The sequence below is a fragment of the Cyrtonyx montezumae genome, unplaced genomic scaffold (genome assembly GCF_038088225.1).
Source record: "Cyrtonyx montezumae isolate F1298 unplaced genomic scaffold, pur_monq_1.0 scaffold_2, whole genome shotgun sequence".
Lineage (NCBI taxonomy): Eukaryota > Metazoa > Chordata > Aves > Galliformes > Odontophoridae > Cyrtonyx > Cyrtonyx montezumae.
In genome coordinates this window covers 56,906,869-56,928,876 of record NW_027071936.1, presented here as the reverse complement: position 1 = coordinate 56,928,876, position 22,008 = coordinate 56,906,869, and the positions used below count along the sequence as shown (strand labels likewise).

Genomic DNA, 22,008 nt, shown 5'->3' with positions numbered 1-22,008 from the left:
ACACAGTAATGAATTACTATATGAATCTATATAATCTGCTGAACTTTGTGCACAGTAAATTTTGTTAGGGAAGGTTGATGGCTGAAAGATGACTATATCAATTAATATGCTAGTAGTTAAGAGTGGGAATAAGTAGTCTATATAAATTTAGGCTAACAAGATATTTATTGTTGGGATAACAAAATTTGAGTATGTTTAAAACCTCTAATATTTTTTCTCATTTCCTCATTTACATAATTTAACTTGTGCTGAGTTCGTGAGCTAAGATTGTTTCTTACACTGTGTAGTCTTTTCCCCTTCCACCACAGCCTGAAGATGTGTCAAAAATGTCGACATCTTCTGGATTTGGAATAACTCTTCAGAAATGTGCTGTGGTAAGTTTTGTTTACATTTATCTTGTTAATTTGATAGGAAATTTATACTCAAATATCCTTTAAAAACTATTGACAGAATTGTACTCATACTGAGTATGGGTACATTTTTATGTTGAGACGGTTGTTCTCTCTGCAAGATGAGTAATTTTGCATTGGTGATTCATAACTGAATCAAGTCAGTGAAATCTTTTCCCAGACTTCAGAGGATTTTGATTATGGCCATTGTAAAATACCTCTGTGTGAATCTGTAAAAATGTGAACAAGACAGGGTAATGATAGAAACTTCTTTAGAGAATGTGATAAACCTTCTGAGATACAATGGCTTAACTGTATATGCCTTGCCTGTGTCAAGTATGGACTCCTTTTGAAACATGGGGGCCAGAGCTCTGCGATGCCAACTCTGTCCTTGAACATCCTGTCACAAAGCCATGGAGGACCCCAGGAGTCACAGTCAGCATACTGACTAGAACCCAGCTAAGAGCAGAGTTTTTAATGGAAAAAACTTAGATAAAACTCTTATGAGAAGCAAAGACCTCAGTGATAGAAAGAATTTTAAAGTTTTTCATTTTACATTCATTTTATGTTTTCAGATGTCATAGATGGTAGATCTACTTAGTCTGTTACTTTTTCTTTCTTTTTCTCGTGATTTTTTTTGTTTGTTTTGGTTTTGGTTTTGTTTTGTTTTTTGTTTTTTCCCTTCATACTGGATGAATCAAGTCTGAATTTCTATCGTTAGAAGCCATTGACAGCACTTGTCCCTTGGAAGAAAATGCATCCAACTTTAAGGCAAATCTGAAACATTGCCATGCTACATTTGAGGATAGAGAATTTAGTACCCAGTACAGAAGAGGTGACATTATGACCTGTACCAAATCATTTGCACTGAAAGAATGAATATTCATTGCACTCATGGCACTCATTAACTATAATGTCATTATTGAAATGGCTACATGTCATAATTAATGAGGCTGAATACTGGGCATTTCAGGAATAAGCAACAGTAACACAGAATATTCTGAATATTTTTGGACTGTAGATTCCCAGTTTTCACATTAAAACTTCTCGAAATGAGAGTTTGAGACTGTCACATGCAGGTTTTTTTTGCTATTCATAGCACAGCCTTGTATTTATTAATTAGAAGTTGAGAAATTCTGCTGTACAATATTCAGGTTAGACTGCTGTAGATGCTAGGATTATATAAAAATAATTCTGCAATGCTACCTGTCGTAAATTACTGAAACTGCAGTTGTGTGTGAATTGTCTTCCATCTTCAAATGCATTTTGTGTTTTGTTTCTCTTTGCTTACATTGTCATCTACTTCAATCTTAATTCATTTGAACAGATGCATTCCTGCTAAGAGGCAGACTGGCCATATGGTTGTCTTTAGCTGTTATAAATGGGGAAAAAAAGGTGAATCCTGCACATTTCCCAACCACTATCCATGAATGGCTGCACAAGAGCATGGAGATGACATATGTTTAGTTCTTGAAGACAGTGTTTTTCCTACACCTCATCACAGAAGTGCACTGACTGTAATTGGGGTGTTTAGATTCACTTGCACTTCGAGTATTCTGTTCTTCTTTCTTACCAGAAATGTGCTCCTTTAGGACCTTCGTTGTGCAGTATCACATGAACGTTTAGTAGTACTTCATAATGACAATTATCTTTAGCAGAGCTGAAAAAATTCTTTCAATTTGTCTGTTCAGATTTTAAAAACTTAACCTGTCTCATTTTGGCCTCCAAAGTGTTCTTGTGTCTCAGATCATCTTTGTTCAAAGTTGACATCAGATATCCTCTGTTCCTTTCACTTCCATGGCTCTTTCTTTTAAAATGTTATTTCATTTGCTGTGGTTCTTTTCATTCCACTCACCCATGTACTTGAAGTGAGATCTGTTGTGGGGAATGGTAAAGCTCTTGAGTGTCAGGGGGAAAATGAAATAAGCACTTATCACCATCATCAGTGGCTGCCATTGAGTTCTGTTCTGTTTGGCAACATAATAATGTGTTCCAAAAGTGAGAAAAAAACATCTTGAGGCAAATTAGAGTAACAGCCTAAAGGAGATACTAGTGGCCAGTGGTCTCAGTGGCAGCAGCATATGGGGAACATTCTTTCTGCATTCTTATCAAATGCAGCAGTTTCCCCACTTCTTGGTTCTCATCTGATATTTTTTCTACTCCTATCCAAAATAACAAAACCAATTTTCCCCACTGCCACTTAGCTTCAAACTTGTTGCTGATCAGAAAAACAAGTAAAACAAGTATTTAAAGTTAGTGACAAGTGCAGTATGACCTTCTGGCTGCCCGAGAGAAATTGCAGTAGAAAATAGACGACAGGTTTGTGATCTCTCTGTTGCATTGCTTTGTTTAATTACTGAATTAAGAATGTTTTTAAATTAATAGAAGAGTAAATGCAGTTTTAGTTGGGACAAAGGTAATGCACAAAATATGTATGAGTGTGCATTAAATCTCTTGACTAGTGGAAGTAAGGGACTAATGCTTCCACATTCCCTTGCCAGCTTATGAATATGCACATCCTACTTTTTCCTGTCTATCCTAGGAATTTCTCTCAGTTACTGTCTGGCTAAAAGCATGGGAAAAGACCACAGTATCCAAACTTTTGCCTTCATCTTACAGAATAGCAAGAGAGGTATAGGTAAACAAAGAAAGACAAAGACTTTCAGTTTTCCCATCTCCTTTGTAGTTTTTTTGTGTGCGTATTTCCACCCATGCTTACTATGGAACATAACATAGTATGTACAACATGTGTAACATGGTATTTAAAGCTTGTGTGGCTTCCACCTGAAGTATTTCAGGGTCTATTTTCTTGATTCATTGATTGGGTCAAGGTTTAATATAAATTTATAAGGGAAAGGAATTTGAGATATGAAAAGTCCACTCAAAATAATTTCATTTAGTGGGTGTAATTACTAAATGAGAGTTAACAAATGCTTAATGGAATAAATAGAAAAAGTCACTTAACTGCTTTACTAGAGATTGCTTATTAATTCATGAACTTTGCCACTGTCTAGAAGCAGAGCTTTGAACCCTGAGTGGTGACTCTATCAGCCCTTAAGTCAGAAGGGCAAATAGATGGCAACTGGCACTTTTTGGTGTTGAAAAAAGAGAATGGAAATGGAAAAGAGTGAAGAGAATGAACTGACAATGAGAACAGCTTGCAAAAGAAATATCCTTATGATACAAAAATTAAGAATTTTCCAGAATCTGGTTTTAAAGTTATGATACAATTTTGCTTATCAAAGACATAGCCTTATGTTACATTTGGCTTAGCAGGGGCTGGGCTTCCAACTACTGCTTTTCTGTCTCTTTGCCTCCAAGCAACATCATAAGATTCTAAAAATTAAAATCTTGAGATTTTGAGATCAAATCAAGTATGATGCTGTTTGCAGGTCACTCAGAACGCCTTCAGAAATGGAATTACTTGTATAATAATCAATTAATGATTATATATACATATAATGTATAGTAATCAAGATGACAGGTTTTTTTTATTAGATGCATATGTAGATATTTTGAACTGTTAACATTTCTGTTTTCAGGTGGATGCTGAACATGACCCTCAAACTGCATACATTAGACTTTTGATTAATAACACCAATACATTGCTCTCAAGAAACATTACTGATCTTATCCTTCTGGACAATATCACCGGTCTACATGTTCTAAAAGATAGTGGTAATATGACAAGAGATGGGATACAGATTTACAGGAAAAGATTCTTGCAAGGTAACAGATTGTACAAAGATGTAGCCGTGATTACACGTGTTGAATTTATTTATTTTGATGGTATAAACTCTCCAATTATCAATTTTTACAGGTGAAATACTCTCTATTACGTTTTTTGCTGCAGTTTAAAATTCTTTTAACTCTCATTTTGGCTCCTAACTTTGAATTTCCTCTGATCTCCAGGGCACACAGCGAGCTCCTGAAATCTGTAAAAGTCACTTGCATCAAAATGAAATAGAATCTTTCATTATAGTATTTGTTAATTTTGGATATTTTTGAAAGCTACTACGCAAGGAATTTTAGTCATATCTGACAAGTCTTTCTTATTTATCCAAGCAAAAAAGTTGGGAAGTGAACATATTACCGAGTAATGACTTTGAAACCATAGCATATTGCATTGCTAAGGTAGAGATATGTTGGAATTACAAAAGACCATGCAAGTCAGCAAGGTGATTAATCAGAAATAAGGCAGCTCTGCTGTCCCCAGACTGGAGCAAATTGTAAAATTGAAGCAAGAAATAGACCAAAAAAGCCATTCTAGTTTTGGAGTTAGCATGTTCCCTCAGTAGCAGCTGGATCATTGCACATTGATAAAAATATGCCTTTCCTTTTCCTAAGCACATGTGCAAGAGGTGGAAGGTGTGCATAGAAAATTAACTGCTTGATTTTTAGGGTTATGGTATTCCTCCTGGAGCTTCAGAAGTTTTGAATAATACCTGTTTCTGGTTGAAGTTTTATCTAGGTTTTTTTTTTTATTGTGTTGTATGGGTGAAAGATTTCCAAATAGGAAAGCAAAATTAGTAGGCCAAGGTTGTTGTCTGATTGTACGTGGATTGCTAGACTCCATTTCTAAAAATAATGGTTTCAGAAGTTGTACTAGTTATGGGGCTGTGTTGTTTTTTTTGCAAACAATGCCAAGGAGTTTCTGGTTTGTCATTCTTAAGAACAGGTGTCCCTAAAAAAGAGTGATTCCTGAGAAAAGAAGAGAAAATGGATTTGCAGAGCTGATGCAGTAAATCATGTTGCAGCAGTTATTGAAGTTACTGAATCAGGAAATGAATCGTAACTGCAACATGGAACTAGAACGTAAAGGTTGTGCTATATTAGACTACATTCACAGAATCACACAGAATCACAGAATGGCCTGGGTTGGAAGGGGACCTCAAGGATCATGAATCTCCAACCCCCCTGCCACAGGCAGGGCCACCCACCTCCCATTTAATATTAGACCAGGTTGCCCAGGGTCCCATCCAATCTGGCCTTGAACACCTCCAAGGACAGGGCAGCCTGTTCCAGCACCTCACCACTTTCATAGTAAAGAACGTCCCCCTGAGATTGAACCTAAATTTTCCCTCCCTCAACTTAAAACCATTTCCTCTTTTCCTGCTGTTATCTACCCTTTCAAAGAACTGAAAGTAGATTCTGTCATGCTCTATGTTAACTAGACTGATTTTCCTGTGGCCTGCTGCATTGTGAATAAAAATTAAGCTGAAATCTCAGTCAGATTGTTCTGTTTCAGTGGGAATAGAACCAACCAGTTAGTGGTTATAGTGTACTCATTTGATTTAAAAAATAAATATAAAAAAATCTCATGTTGAATTTTAGTAGTACAAACATGATGCTTTTTATTAGCTTGAAGCATCATTTAATGAAATTTCAGATACTGCAGAATTTGCTTGCATTAGTAGAGGCAGCAGGTAGGAAGGATGTTGCCTGGCCCCTGTTTTCTAAGAACTGGCTATTGTGGACTTGGAAGCTGTGTTGGAAAGGAAAAGCTCCCATGCTTTCCCAGGTCTTCTCCAGGGATCTTCAAGAAATCTTCCTTAAAAAGAGTAAATTTATCCATATTCCTCTTCTCTAGAGTATGCTGATAGGCTCAGGCTGCGTCCCCCTGCTGAGGAGTGTTGTGAGCTTACTGCAGCTAGGCTCCTAGGAGAGTACCTTTGTTGGTTAGGAAGCACAGTCTACAGGGGGAACCTAAAAAACTCCTAAAATGTTTTATTCATATTAAACTTGCTTTTCATATTTTGCAAGCATCTATAACTGCAGCTGAGCTCAGCAGGGTGCTCAGCTCTTCAGAGAATCATGCCCAGTATTGTGTATATAAAAAAAAAAAAAAACGATATGCAACTCTGCCGGGTTATTTTCAAGTCAACATGGCTACTGTTTTATTTAAGAAAATTCAGACAGTACCACTTAGAGGCCAGTAGTTTACTGTTAGATGTATCTCTTCTACTTAATCTACACACTTTTATTTTTCTCTCTCTGTTAACAGTTGGGGAATATTTTGCAATCAACTATACTGCACTTCTTGATGAAAAGAAAACGTGGAACGGTAGAGTCTTGACACTTCCTGCACAGCTGACTTTCAGAAGTTCATCACAGGTATTTGCTGTACAATTTTATTTTGCTCCTCTTAGTTTCTTTGAAGAAAAATTTGGAAAGCAATACTTGTCTGCATGAGCAGTGAGACCTGTGGTGAGGCCTACGTGTATGGAAACGAGGTTCTGAGGCTCCCTAGTTGTGTACCATGAATTTTTAAATACATGAATTATTGGTCATAGCATAGGAAGTTTTAGGCATCCTTGAACATGTAAAGAACTCTTGTCATGTGTTGTCCTGTAGCACTTCTGTCTACGTTTTGTATTTCTTTCCAGTTGGTCTATGTATCCTGAAAAAGTGTTGCACTTCCTTATGGGCTTTTTCCTGCACTCTGAGAGATTGAAAGTTTTCCCATGTTTTTATCAGAAAATAATTTCTTTTAACCAAAACAAGTGTTTCAGTATGAGAGATTTGAGAGGAGCTAGGGACTCTCCAGCCTTGGTGTCCACTGGGAACTCAGGTGCACCAGGCTTTAAAATGAGTGACCTAACTCAGGAATTAGCCTGAGTAAGAAACAGGACTAATGACTCAAGAGGAATAGTTTCTTCCAAAGTCACCTGTATTCATTTTGAAATATGGTTTGTTTTGTTCCCTGTGGTTTATATAAATGCATATAGTCAGAACCTCTGGATATATTTTCATTTGAAGCTGCTGTATCTCACTTGTTTTAGGGTAAAAATAATGGGTGCACATGAGAGTACTAGAGATGCAGAGAGCAAGACTCAGGAATAAGGGAGGCATAATAGTAAGGGACATGTAGCAGAACTGGTGGATATTCAGCAGAGTTAATAGATGTGAGCAAACCTCGATCCCCACAATACATACACAGTGTCTTTGAATCCTGTTCTGTGCACTTTCTGTCAGACCAGATTTTATATGTACAGAAAAATATTATTCTGTAAGTGCTGGAGTTAAGCCTATGCATGGTTAGAAGGGGAGTGGATCCCACAGAGCAGTGTTACTGTTACACTCGCTTGTCAGATTTATTTCAGCTTTATGTTTAATGAGAAGTATAGCTTTTTTTTCCTATGGAGAAGCTTTTGTAGAGACTCTATTCTGTTTGGCAGTGTGATAAACTGGATTCATCTCGTTTTTAATACTTGTAATATTTCTCTCAGAATCAAACAGATCTCGTATCATTGACCACATCTTTCACAATAACTGAAGAAGAAGAAACTGAGGTAAATGCTATGATTTTACATTGCACTGACTCCCTTCTTAAACTTGGATAATCTAAACTATATCATGGGGGACTAAGGATATCCTTATACACTTAAGTCTTGTTACTCTTAGCTGCTTGTTACTAATCACAGACATTCTGCCTTCTCCAGTTTTAAGAGGAAGAAAACAGTGGAGCTTTGTTGTCATAAAGTGTCAATGTTTAGTATGGAAAGTCTACAAAGTTTTTTTTATTCCTAGCTGGTTTTTTTTTCATTGGAAGCATTGTCCCACCACAGAGAAGTCTAACGAGGAATTTGTTCACCTGCTCTTGGGCTTAGACAGTATGAGAAAGCTTTTGCCTTTTCCAGAGCTGTCTTCCACCTGTTGACAAAATGTTTATGTATCATGCTGAAAAAGGTGAGATGTATTGCAATTAGCCCACAGCTTCAAATGTCATAAATTGGGTTCAGATTTATTTATTTAAAATTGTGTGGTGAAACCAATATGTGTAATGTGACCAAGTAAATTCTGAAGGTTTACTTCGGGTCTAGAATAATGAACTACTTGCACAGTCATGGCAGTGCTATGCTAAGTTGGGCTGTCAGCTTTCATGTGGTTTAATTGCACACTTGTGCTATTCTTGAAAACTTTACAAACCTTGTGAATTCTCTTTTCTGCATTGCTGAATGAAAGTGCTTGGTTGCCTATGACAAGGTGACATGGGTTAGGAAAACACATGAGCATTTCTTATCTGTGTGTCCATGCCAGATGCCTTCCCACATTGCTTCAGGGGCTGTGAATCCTGCATGGCTCCACCCTTACCTGAGTGTTTTTGGCTCTGAATAGGAAGCTGTAATGAAAAGGGCAGCAAGCATTTCTATCCGACTACACTGCATGGAATGGGATAATGATTACTTTGACCTGATTTTTGTCAGGCTTTTTTCCTCTCATATCAATGAGAGTACAGCACCTCTTCAAAGAAAATCAGGTCTCTAATGCCTGTTCACTTCACTTAAGAAATTAGCTTTGCATATGGGTTTGAAAGTCAGCCTGACACTGACACCGATCCTGTTCTGTGGCTTCTATGTTGTCTCTGGCTTCTCATGCTGCAGCATCTGCTGCAGTTCTTTCAGGCATTATAGCTCGTTATGTCCCTACCATATCCAAGGAAGTGGACTGTCCATCTAATACTCCTTTTACTCAAGTGTAAAAGCACAGGTAATTCCCTATCCAAGGACTTTTCCACAAGAGCTTAACCTCTTACAGAACAGTCTGCCCTGATACAGATTGTCCCACTGAGGGTCTCAGCTTTTACTTAGAAAGCAGAGGGTAATTCCTTAGCCGGTATGTTTCACTACCAAATCTTAAGCAAGCTTCTTTTCAGCTTCACTGAACCTATACCTTCACCAGATTCTTGCTTTCCATAAAAGCCTGGATAGATCTCTAAATTTCAGAGTACTTAGAAATTAGACAAACACAAATGGTTTCAGACAAAGTGAGAGTGGTTCCTAAGCAGCATTTTATCTTTCCTAGCTACTATGTATAGCATCCTTGAAAGCAGAGCCTTGGTGTTGCATAGCTCAATATGAACCATTGTGAAATGTCCTCTTTGGCCTCCAGCACAACTGTAGAAGCCAGGGGGACAGTTAAGAAGAACTGTGCTTTTCTCAGGTCACACGGATGTTAGTTATCTGTGTTCTAGAGGAATGGGCTAGAGAGGCGAAACCATTTAAATCTACAGAGGGAATAAACTACAGGTTAGAGAAAGGACTTAAATCTTGCAAATAAATGTAAAGATGAAGATATTCTGTTGCGAAGTGATTTGGCATGACACTGACACCCCTTCTTTAACTTCTCGCTTTTCAGTTTTTGTGAAGAAAAGTTCTAACTGAACTTCTGGCAAGGGACTGAGAGGCAGCATGGAGTTAGAGGAGGATTGAGCTGTTAATAACACTGTTGTGGATGTGCTGGATGTCCTTCGTGATCGTCCTTAGAGATACAGGAGAACTTAACTGAAACAGTTGAATGAAGAAAGCAATTTCTTCATTGTTTCTATTTGAAATTTACACGTACTGATGAGTATCAAGAAGAATTCAGTACGTGGCTTATTTACTGAGATAAATGCTTTGTGCCAAAACATTTTATTGCACCTTGGAGTGCTTCAGGGGACTCATTTATTTTATACTAAGTTTTATTTTTCAAAATAAATAAATGGAGAACAAACCAACAATGAGTGAGTGTTGAGTGTCTCCAGAACCTTTGTGGAGCTTAGCCAGAGTCAGACATAAGGGAGTTCCTTTAATTTATTTCAGTATACGAAAACATGTATCAGAGTTGTAATAAGCAGGCAATAAAAGGACAAAATTCTGTTGTTAAATTGGAATACATTCTTTTTAAACTATAGACCACATTTCATTGTTGTTTCCTGTGTGGAATTCGGTTGATTGCATGGAATGCTCTCAGCTTTTTACCTTAAAAGATGACCAAGAGCTGCTTGTAAGAGGCATTTTAATTATTTACACTTTATACCCTCAGCAAAGTGATTATTTTGTGGCAAAATATTATACTAGTAGCTATGCTGTTTTTCATCCAAACGTTTCAAAGAACTAAACAAACATTGAATTAGGTTTTGCTACATGAAGCATGAAGTACAATTTAATTTTTAATGTGCTTCCATTTAAAGATCAAATTAAGGCCTAAGTGAAAGGCCTACAAAGATGCTAGGTGACTTATAGTTCCAGTTCTCCTGCTATTATTTCTAACTCTGGCTTATGCAGAAACTGTATGTACGTGTATCAGGTGGTTTTGTCAGTTGTCATTTATGTGTTAATTCTGAATTCATACTAGTGTTTTATCCCATCATTTTTTACTGACTTTTATTAAACCAAGAAATGACTGTTATTTTTAGGTAGCTAACATTAGGCTGATTTTTCTAAGGTTTTGAGCATCATCAAATGCCACGAATTTCACTGAGACTTTGGAGATACTGGCAATGCTAGTAAACAGGCTTTAAGTACAGTCTGCCCAAAAGAGCACTTATAATTCAATCTGGGAAAATTTTTACTTGGAATTACAGAGGCATTTGAACTAGTTGGCCTTAAAGGCATATAGGCTTCAAAATCTATGGCAAGTAGGCATTGCTAATATTAATAAAATTTATATTAATAAAAATTAGTACTTGTAGTGCTGAGTAACCCCGATGTTGTATGACACTATCTAAAAGTAATTTGCTATGTTACATATGGCTGTAATCTTCGAGTATTATCTTTTCATATATGTAAAATGGTATTGTCATTTCAGATCTCTTACAGCCATGCTATCCATGCTTCAGGGTTCTTCATTGCTTTTTTTGTTTCCCTGATATTGACATGTACTGTTTTCTTCATTCTTCACCGAACCCAATTAAGATGGAATTTCCATAGTAAAAACCAGGTGAGTCATATGTTCTTTAACAGTGTCTAATTTTGTTATTGATCAAATCTTGTTATATAACATGTAATACAGGTTGCCATAAGAGTTTTTGAAGATAAATAAAAAGGCACCAAGTGCTGGACTAACAAGCTAGTATAATCTGTACAGCCCCTAGTCTTTAGCACAGTCAGATTTTGAGGGGATATAGTAATGATCTGATCAAAAGAATTGCTGGCAATACCTGGATGTTAAGGTTCAGAATGAAGTGTTACTAGCTTTGCATTTGTTTTCATCTTCCTCCTTATTTTCATCGTTCCTTTTTCTCCCAAAATGAGGGGCAGAATGTCGCTGGCATAGACCTTTCACCCTATTGTATTTATGATTATCTGAAACAGATAGGGCTTTTTTATCTAGATCTCTAAGTTCTTTGGATTTGCATTAGTCTCTTGAGTGGTTGGGTTTGGGAATAGAGCATTTACAGTGTTCTTTAGTCAGGCCATGCCAGTTTGTAGAAAGTACTTCAGTACATACTGGGCCAGATAGAGAAAATGCAGAGTCTGATGAATATTCATCAGATTGGCCCAAGTTCCATTCACTGATTTTATATATTATTTAGATGTTTATGTGAAGTGGAACAACTTCAGTGGGAGGGAGGGAGAGAACTCAGTCACTATAGCAGTGATGAGGACAATCCTCTGAGAGAGGGAGTGCTTATTGATTTGAACCCATTCTCTATTAGTTTGGTGGTGGATCTCCTACCTGGGCTACTGGGTCAAGTGGGCAGGCATCCCTCTGTCCTTTGCAATGTCAGCTTTGCATGGTCTAAATATGTTGGGTTAGGATGGGATTCATGGTACAAGTGAGAAAATATCAGTTGAGAACCCCCCTGGTGCTATGGGGTGGTATAAAGCGTGCTGGCTGATTCTGTCAAATTCAGATAATAAAGACAGGGAAAATTCTAACTGTTAGCTATGTTGTTAACTCTACGTTGGGATTTCAGTTTGTTTTTTTTTCCTTTGGTAATCTCATTTTTCAAGCTCCCAGAAAGCTTTAATTTGTAATCTGTAATGAAATTGTCTGTTTAAAGGTTTAAAAAAAATCCATGATAAATGTAATTATTTGGTTGAAATACTGCTGTGAGCACATTTATGTGGGCTGTCTGGAGAACAGTTTATGTTTTTATTCTTCCTATGACAACTGACTTTGAACCTCAGAAACCCTTTATATGCATTTTTGGGGGTATACTGCTGAGATGTGGCACGTGTGGAGGCAGTCCATGGAGGGCAGTGGGGGAAGCATTGCAGTTGGGCATTTTAGGGTGTGTTCCAGTGCCTGGAGTAGTCTTTCTGGAAATAATTTATGTTAGGACTAGATACATGCAGTTTGCTTTATTCAACTATAAGTTTCAGATTCAAAAAATCATAGAGTGGCTTATGTAGGAAGGGACCTCAAAGATCATTTAGTTTCAACCCCTTGCTGTGGGCAGGGCTTCCATCCACTAGATGTGGCTGCCCAGAACCCATCCAACCTGGCCTTGAACACGTCCAGGGCTGGGCTTCCACAGCTTCTGTGCACAGCCTTTTCCAGTGTTTCGCCATCCTCTTGAGTAAAGATTTTTTTCCTATTGTCTAACTGAAAGTTCCACTTTTAGCTAAAAGCCATTATCCTTTCTCCTGTCACTTTATCAGACTGTGGAGAAAGCTGTTCCCCCTCCTGCTTATAAGCTCTCTTTAAGTACTGGAAAGCTACAGTGAGGTCTCCCCACATGTATTTTCTTTGTGGTTTAAATTCTGTGGAGTGTATTTTGTCATTTTTATTATTTTCAACAAGTGGCAAAATAAGGTGAATTATATTTCTTATAGATTTGCAGTAATAGTTCTGTCTGATGATGAGTAATTTTATCTCATTATGCGGAAGGGATCTTGTCTCAGGCCAGTGGATGAACCACGTGATCTCAAAAATCACTTCCAGCCTCTGTGTGGTTGAAGATTACTGTTAATACATTGATGTTTTTTATTTTTTCTTAGGCCTGAAGAAATAATCCCTTTAAATGGAAAGGGCTTGTTTAGTTTCATTTTTAGAGAAAAACCTCTCATAACATTTTTATACAAAAAGGAGGAATTTGTTCCTAGCAACAGATATTTAAATTTTGCTGCATATTGTTAGCCCTCAGTCTCAAGGATGTCTCGCTGACCTGTGAACTATCTGACTCACTTCCATCATTCATAGGATTAATATTTCATTTTGCTCACCTTATAGTAGTGTAATCTTGCCATACTGTGGCAGTTTGTTAAAAATTTTCATAGAAAGTTTATAGTAGAAGATAATCTATAGGGTTACTGTAAGCCTACTAAAGTCTTCTGTCCTTTTTGCATTGATGTCTTCATTTGTATTCCTGATATATAAATATATATGTTTTATATCTAACATATGAAATGTTCAGCCTGAAATAAAAGTGATATATTTGATCCTAGATGTGTATTGAACTACAGAACTTTTTACGCCATTGCCAGCTGTACAATGTGATGTTAAGTTGGAGTCTTTCCAGTAGCTCAGGGTTACCTGAGGTTCTCACTGCAACATTTTTAATAATCTTAAATTTACTTTTTTTTTTTTTTTTTTAGGAAATAGAACATGAATTCAGTCAAAATCACAAACTAGAGCATTCTCAGTTCAATGCAGGTGAACTCTTCAATGAAGATGTAAATATGAATGACCAAATCATTGATATACTGACCTTCGAAGAATCGAGGAATATGCTTCAAGCTTTAGAAGAGTAAGAATTTCTTCCATTTTTATCACATTTATCATCATCTTTGTAAATTGCATGTTGGTCTTTTCTTTTATAACTATAAAACATTGCAGGTTTTGAGAGGATTTAAACTGACAATTGCTAAGTGAATGTTGAAAAAGGTCAAATATTTTTTTTAATTCACTTTAGTATTATTTTTTAATTGAATATAGTGAATATCTTGCTCACGTGAGCAAAAATACTGGACTGTTTTCAGGTACATTGTTGTTTGGAAAGGTAAATATTCTTGCAAACCTTTGAATAGGATTATTTGAATAACTGATCTATTCATACAGCTAATCCCATAAAAGAAGACTTCCGTTCTGTTTGAATATGTATCCTGGGGCTGTATTTTTCTAATATTCTCATGTAGCTAGTGCAGATATCTCACTTGTTTATGCTTTTCTCACAATTATTTTTTTCTTCCTTACATACCCCTTTTTTTCTTCTTTTTTTTTTTAATTTTCAGTCAAGAAATTTCATTTCTCTATTTCCTATTCCAGCACTTTCCTTTGGGTAACAGTTTTATTTTTTATAATCCGTTCAAATGATTTTCCATTTCAATAAAGGAAATCATAATAGACTAGGAGTGGAACTAGTGTACAGCCAGCACTTGTTATATGATTGGTTTTCTTGTAGGAAGTCTGCGCGACTCTCTGGAGTCGCTGGTGGCCTCAGATACATGTTTGAAGCATGCCTCAGTGAAGGCAGCAAAGGTCTCCAGTAGGATTTACATTAATCAATCACTTAAAGAAATTTAAAAACATCATCTCAAAACTGGCCTCAAAACTGCTTGAGGTAGCAATTCAACTGAGAGTAGAAGTGCAGAGATTGTCACGTCTTTTTTCATGTTCAAGAAAATAAAGGGATTTGTCTCAACTTTATAAGAAAAAAAGAAATGTTGTGCATTTGTAATTTATTAAGGGATAATTACAGTCAATTTAGGTGGACTCTGTGCTTGAATTAAATGTAATTTTACTAATTGCAGCCACTGAATCAGGTTTTCAGCAACTGAGTTTTGTATTACTATATGTAGAGTCAAGAAGTAGAATAGTTAGAGTTTCTGAAAGGACATAAAAGATCAGATTTGAATTTTCTCAAAGGAGTGGTAGTATTCTGAGGAGAAAAACGGGGCATGTATTTCAAACATTATTTTTGTGTTATGTGCATACTGAATATGAATTTCAGCATAATCCTCCTCATTTAGGGAAGGAAAAGGATATAGGCCTTTGTTGGAGAAATGTTCATACAATCGATGTTTTCAGCCAAGCAATAAAATGTTGCATATATTTTTATTCACAAGCGTATGCTAGTTTGATCATTTGTGTATTGGTAAAGTTATGTGTCATTTTCTCTACATGGTTTATGTATAAATTTGCCAACATGGTAGATATATTCTGTTTTAATTGCACTGTGGTAGTAAATATGGTTGGAATCATTCTGGTGTTTTGCTTTGTTGTCCAGACACAAATGAGAAAATTACTTAGAAAAGTATGAGCCATTTTCTTGTCCTCTTTGCGGCATGCAGCTATGTTAATAGTTAATGTGTTTTACAAAGTAAGAGTGCCAAATTGTTTACCAAATACGTTAGAAGAGTGTGTTCAATATTTATGGACAGGGACATCTTTGGAGTGCAGACAGTTCATGATGCCAGGAGGATTGGCTGGAGAGCAAAACATGCTTTCAGAATTTCATAATGAAGATTCTTATTTCTTTTGTGAGTTTAGTCTTAGTAAGTCATATGCTTGCTGCACATTATGCAGCAAAATTGTTTTTTATTCTCAGTAGGTTCCTTGCTGTGTGTATTTCTTAATATCGGCCCACTGGCAATGAGTGCTAATGAGAGGGAGCTATATGATTAGAGTATTTGACATAAGCACTAGAAAATTATGTTCCAAAATTTTGTAGGTCACCTCTATTGTACTTCTGGAAAAGAACATAAAAATAGCTGAACAGTTTGGTTTTGTGTCCAACAAGATGAAGTCTGACCATGCTTATAGTCTTAGCTATTTTAAAGGCAACTTTATTTATTTCTTTGAAATCACTTTCAATTACTGCAGCTTTTTTTTTTCATCTTCATTTCATACTATGCTATGCCTACTTGAGTTTGGCAGCACTCTAGCTGAATATCTAGCTGAACTTGAACCTGACTGCTGATACACAGTGTATATTGCCAATTATTTTGGCAGATCACTAAATAATGTGTATGCATTGAAGCTTATTCTTTTTCTGATGATAGAGGGCATGGAGGCCAATGTACTGGAGAACAGAACCAAAATGTTTCCAGAGAGTCTTGACAGAAAAGCCAAAAGCAATTTAGTATCGTATTAGAAGTTCAACTTTTCTTTCTAAATGTAATTTCATTAAAACTTAAATAAAAAGCAAGATTCACACTGTTGTTGTAGTAGCTAGACCTGAATATCCCTACATAGAAAGTTGTGACAATTAGATTGTTAGTACAACAAAATGAAGGAGCTTTATCTCTTCCTAACTTTTAAAATGTGTGATAGAAATTTTAGAGTGAGAGTTGATGCTTGGGGTGCTCTGTAGCTGTTGGTTGCCATTCAGGCCTCTTGACATTGTGTTTACACAGCGTTATGGTGCAGCCTGGGTAAATGCCTACTAAATAAAATGCCTGTTTAGAGGCTTTTTTGTAACTCAACACAGCTGGAGAGTGTGAGATGCAGAGGGAGAGGCTGAAGGGAGCAAATAATGTCACCACAGATGGAGTCCACTTGGACCCCAAATGAATGAAATAATAATGTCAGTAGGTGAGGTATTGTTTTTATGCAATTTCCTGTACCTTTTAAAATACAAGAGGGTCATAAAGAGATTAATTTTTCTTTTCTTTTCCTTACTTCCTAGTTCTAAAGCCAGGATTCTATGAAATACTAGCACTGCTGTGTTTCATAGTCTTGCTCTGGGGGATAGAAATCTCCAGTACTGTCAAGAATTATTTTTTTTAATAAAAGCATTCTCCTGTTCAATTTCTAAAAAGAAAAAAAAAAACACAAAAAAAATCCACAAGATAGACAGGAAAAAATGAAGAAGAAAAAAATCACACCTAACCTTATTAATTTTGTATTATTTAATCGCTCAATAAATAGATAATCTAGGAAACAAACCACATTTGTAGCTTGCTATCTTTGATGCCCATTATACTTGTGTTAGTTTTCTTTACTTACCAGCACAGGGAGGTAGTGTTATGAGTCACAGTTGTATGATTCCCTGCGTCTGAAACACAGGATTTTCCCTCTGTCCGCTTCTCTGAAGCATAACAAGACACCATGGACAATAATAATTCTTCTTGTCCTCCTTTCCCTTTCCTTGCTACAGCTTGTCACATCCCACTACCATGGGGCCATAGTCTCCTCTGGATGTCGTAATGTGTGTGCTACAAATTGGGTACCATTTGCAGATGATAGATGAGGGTTTGTTTTTTTTTTGGTTATGATGAAGTATCACCAAAAGGGAGTTCAATTTGATGTTTCTCCCCACTTTAGAATTAGAAAACTGTAGTTTCTAACCGTAGAGAAACCGTAGTTTCTTTATGAACTCTGTGTTCATTTTAAAAATGTATCAAAAAGCCATTAGTTCATTTTAGGACTGTTACACTCAGGAGCTATTAATTCTCCTGTTTTAAAATTCCCTCTGTGAACCTCTAATTTGAAGAATAAATCTTAAAGACACAATTAATTCGTAGTTAATTAGAGGCTTTGTGTTTGTTTTAATTAACTATGCTTGTTTCTTCCCTGACGCTAGTTGCTTTCCTGTATTGTACTATTAGGTGTGTGGAAGACATCGGACTCTCTCTACTTCTCTGTGTTTGGTGTCTGGGATTCTTACCTTCCAGATTTTTCTGACAGATCTTTAAACCTTCTTCCTCTTCAAGTGAGTTACAGGTTCTGTTTGCAGCTTTATTTTCTGTGTTTGTACACTTTTCCCTTTCATTTCCCTTCTGTACCATCTACCTTCTGTCCCATCCTTACCCTTTCTCTGCGTGCTTTGCCCAAAAGAAGCTTTGATCTTTTTCATTAATAGGTTGCCATCTACTTCATTGGCTTTCATGTTTCTATTGTTTTGAATATGCTCAGGAAGAGATGCAAAACCTTTTAAGTGTGAATTGTTTGAAGAGTACAGAGCTTTTAAAGCAACTTATTAAATCTACTTTGGTTTAAGAATGCAGGCTGTCAGGTATGATTTTTTTCTCCTGGGTAACACAAAGCGTTGCTCATTTAATCTGGTTGATTGTAAGCATTGTTCTCCTTGGGGACTTCTGTCTGAAAGCATTTGTTGTATTCTATATAGAAGATTCCTGTTTTCCACTGACTGCTGGTTTCAGAGACTTAAAGAAGCAGGTTAATGCCAAGAACAGCCTATTGTTGTCTAAGATGCAGCTTGCTAAGGATCAAGGTGCCCCCAAAACTAGGCACACCTCCCATTGGTGTGAGAACTTGAGGTAAAGTGGTGGGCTTGATTCCCTCCTGCAGCCTGCTGTGGAGGAGGCTGATCAGAAGCAGACTACATCACATGTAGATTTTCAAATTTTTATAGACACAACCTTTCTTCTGGTTGTGTCCAACTGCCAATGAAAAGAGCTGCCAATGAAAAGAGACTGCTGTATGCCAGGATGTGACCTGGCTTGCAATTACTTTTTCTTCTTGTTATTACCCCTACATTAGCAGAAAACTGATGTGCTTCCTCTGCTCCATTGTCTTCTTCATAGATAGGAAAGCAGAAGGTGAGACTTGCAGGTGATATACAGCCATGATCTTAAAAGCCTGACACTCACTCACCATCACATGAGTGATGAGGTATATATATACCTCCTGCTTTTGGCATTACAGTATTGTGGAATGGAGTTAATCGGGTACCATAGTTCTTCCTATAGGGCATTATGGAAGTCATGCTCAGAATGCAGTCAGGTATAGCCTGGAGAGACTTGCAGTAAAAAGGAATAAATACCGTGGGAAGATTAAGGGAAAGATAACCACAGGAAGTTTTGTGGTGGTATGTGGTTTTGGTGTTGTTTTTGGATTGCTGCTGTAGAAGACTGTAAAACTAGAAAGGAGGTGGATTAGGAATGTTTAACCTTTTTTTCCTAGTACTGGTGGAAGTCTGCATTTGTTGTTAGGAAGTTAATGTTGTGCTACAAGCTGTCTATCAAAGTGGTAGACTGTGAAATGTTGCCTTTTAGTTAAGGAACTGCAGTCTTTCACTCTTCAGTGGGAAAGGGTTGTGATATGCTTTGAGCACCATCTATCACTGCATGCATGAGGAGCAGAGAAATTTTGGTTAAGGTTAAGATTGAACCAAAAGGGAGTTGGAATTTGAAACTAGTCAAATTCAGGATGAGGGCAGCAGAAATTTCTCTACTTCTTTATGATAATTAAACCTAACTTAAGCTATTAGCTCTTAAATACTTGGAGAGAATTACAGTCATTTCAGGAAGATAACAGTTACATCATTTCAATTTCTGAATGGGAACTATACATCTTGTATATTTATACAGGTTTATACAGGCTAAGTGATAATACATATATAATGATTTTCTTTTAGTTAGTCTTCATTTGCTTGGGTAAGGAAAGGAAAATAAGATAGAAAAAAGGTTTGGTGGATATAGATTTCTATGCTTTGATACATAGCATTCTGAATGTAGTATCTTCTTAATGTTTTACAAATCTCAGGACCTCTACTGTGTATTTGAAATTTATTCTAAGATTTGCTGCAGAACAAATCAAAACAATAATTTTGCTTAACTGCAAAAAAGAATGGCTTTTGGCTTTTAAAAGTGTATTTTGTAGATTCTTTAGATTTTTGAAAAGGTTCTTAGACTATATAGAAGTATACAGAGCTGTATTTTCATTTAAATTGACATGTGAGGGCAAAAAATACCTACTTAATCTGAATTGGTAAAGCTGCAGCAATTACTATAGATAAGTCCTGTATGAAATGAGAGTGATTGTCATTCAAATTTAATTAGCTCTGAAGATAATTGAGACTGTATTCTTATGTAACATGGCATTTACAGCATTTTGTTTAACAAAATTTCAACTGTCTTTTTTAGAACTTTATTACTTTTATTGAGAGAGATATATCAGTTTTTTCTGATTTATAATTTTTTTTTTTTTTACATCAGCAGGTAATCAAACTTATCACCTGTTCCCTGCAGAGAAGAGAATATACTAGAGAATAGAAAAGAGTAATGCGTTAGTACGGATGGGAATTTATAGTCCATTCAGATGCTCACTTCATCTGCATTGTGTGCTTACCAGCATAGTTTTGTTATTGTTGTTAGTTTTGTTTTAGCAGGAGGTTTTTATTTGCATTCCAAAGAAAACCATTGCCTTTTTTTGCTCTAAAACAGAAGTGTACGAATATCCATCTTTCACTGAAGTTAATGTAGTAGAAATCAGTTCACTCTGCTTTTAGATAAATTATTACTATCATGATCAGTGAACTCATATGCTGAGGTATTCCTGCACTTCTCTCCCTACCATTCTCAGTTACACACCATTCAGTGAGTCAAGGTATCCTGGTTTTATGATATCAATTTCCTGTAGTCTGAGATGTTAATCAGTCTTGATGGTCTCTCTGCAGCTTGGAGGTTGCCAGCCTGACCCGAGCAGATGCTGATTTGGAGGCATATCGAATGCAGATCTGTAAAGAAGTGATTGCTATGATGATGAAGAACATGGTTTTAAGTCACAGCCTCATTCCTCATGTGGAGAAGAAGATGAGTTCGATTTTCAAAAAGCAGTTTCTTACAATGGAGAGAGAGTTTCAGGAAGAGTACGAAAGGAAGGTTGTGGCTTTAACAGCTGAATGTAATCTGGAAACAAGGAAGAAGATGGAGGCTCAACGCCAAAAAGAGAGAGCTGCAAATGAAGAGGCTGAAGAGTTAATGAAGAAAGTGAATGAAATAGTAAGTCTTGTATAGAATGGGGAGATACTTTGCATGATGTAGTTTCATGCAGATTATTTCTCTTTTGCACTAGGATAGCTGAGTTGTACTTATAGAAGACAAAAGCTGTGCAAATTAGATGTTTTTAAAAGATCACATTTAACGATAGTGGGTACTAGTGAAGAACTGTTACACTTTACCAGGAAAATGAAATTATCTTGAGAATCTGCGCCACCTGAAAACAAAAGGCCCCCACTATCTTGTTTATTTTGTTTTCTTGCATAGCTGCTTATAGTCACCCTTGTGAAATGTTTCATTGTTATTTATTATTTTGTACTGCAGTAGTTCTAAGAATTCCAGTAAAGAAAATATTTTACACATTCAGGGTAGAATCATAAACCTTATCTGTATCATAAAACCTGCAACACAGATAAAAATTCTCCAGTATTTTTATTTTGAAGAATGTGAAAATATTTTAGGCATATCCACCAAGGACTGTTTTCTTCCAAACCAAATGAAGGCAATAAGAACAGCCTATATTTAAAGCAGAGCAGAGAGTGAAGTTTTCTTGAAAATAGCCTCTCACTAACAATGAGATAAATCCTGCTAGGACTGAATATGATTCTTTACAAATGTAGAGTCTCTCTATAAGTAAAAGCTTAGTGCTTATTCCTGTCGCTTTCCTTCAGAGACTTCTGTCTGAATGGATATTATTGCCTAGAATTTCATAGGTATCACTTCTGGAAGTAGAGCTGAAGTCATCTGTCTTCCAGATCAGTGTCCAAGGTACAAAATCATACTCAGTTCTTCTACATCTTCTTTCAAGTATAGTGAATTTTACAATAAAACTGACTGATTTTTTTTTTTCTTCTTAATTCATGTCTGGAGAGAATTCAGGTAATTTTTGAGTATTTCTCCTCTGTAACCTTAAAATGCTAAACTATTCAAGTTAATTTTTCATGATTGTCCAAGTTTATAACTCAAATTGGAGAGGATGAATTGGTGGGAAGAAGTAGCTCAGTTCATGATATACCAGTGGTGCTTTAGTTCTGAAGCATACGTGGGTGCATGGGTATTAGATGTAACGCTTTCTAGCTGTCTTTGGATAAGTTGTTTTTAGTAATAGATTATCTCATACCTTTATACATGCCTGTGTCTGCTGTCATAATAGACATTACCTAAGTTTTTGACGTTTCATAAAAATGATCTTTTTTTCTGTTTGTGTACCATGTACCTATAAT

General features: G+C 36.4%; 1 protein-coding gene across 1 annotated transcript in view; it reads left to right on the top strand.

Moving 5' to 3' along the window:
• EVC2 (EvC ciliary complex subunit 2) overlaps positions 1 to 22,008 on the top strand; it is a 59,756-nt gene that overhangs the window by 9,699 nt on the left and 28,049 nt on the right. Inside the window, exons 4-10 of the mRNA XM_065735795.1 lie at positions 309 to 374; positions 3,932 to 4,118; positions 6,394 to 6,503; positions 7,619 to 7,681; positions 10,962 to 11,093; positions 13,697 to 13,848; positions 20,464 to 20,788. Of these exons, the coding sequence (XP_065591867.1) occupies positions 309 to 374; positions 3,932 to 4,118; positions 6,394 to 6,503; positions 7,619 to 7,681; positions 10,962 to 11,093; positions 13,697 to 13,848; positions 20,464 to 20,788 (1,035 nt within the window). The remainder of the gene's footprint in view (positions 1 to 308; positions 375 to 3,931; positions 4,119 to 6,393; positions 6,504 to 7,618; positions 7,682 to 10,961; positions 11,094 to 13,696; positions 13,849 to 20,463; positions 20,789 to 22,008) is intronic.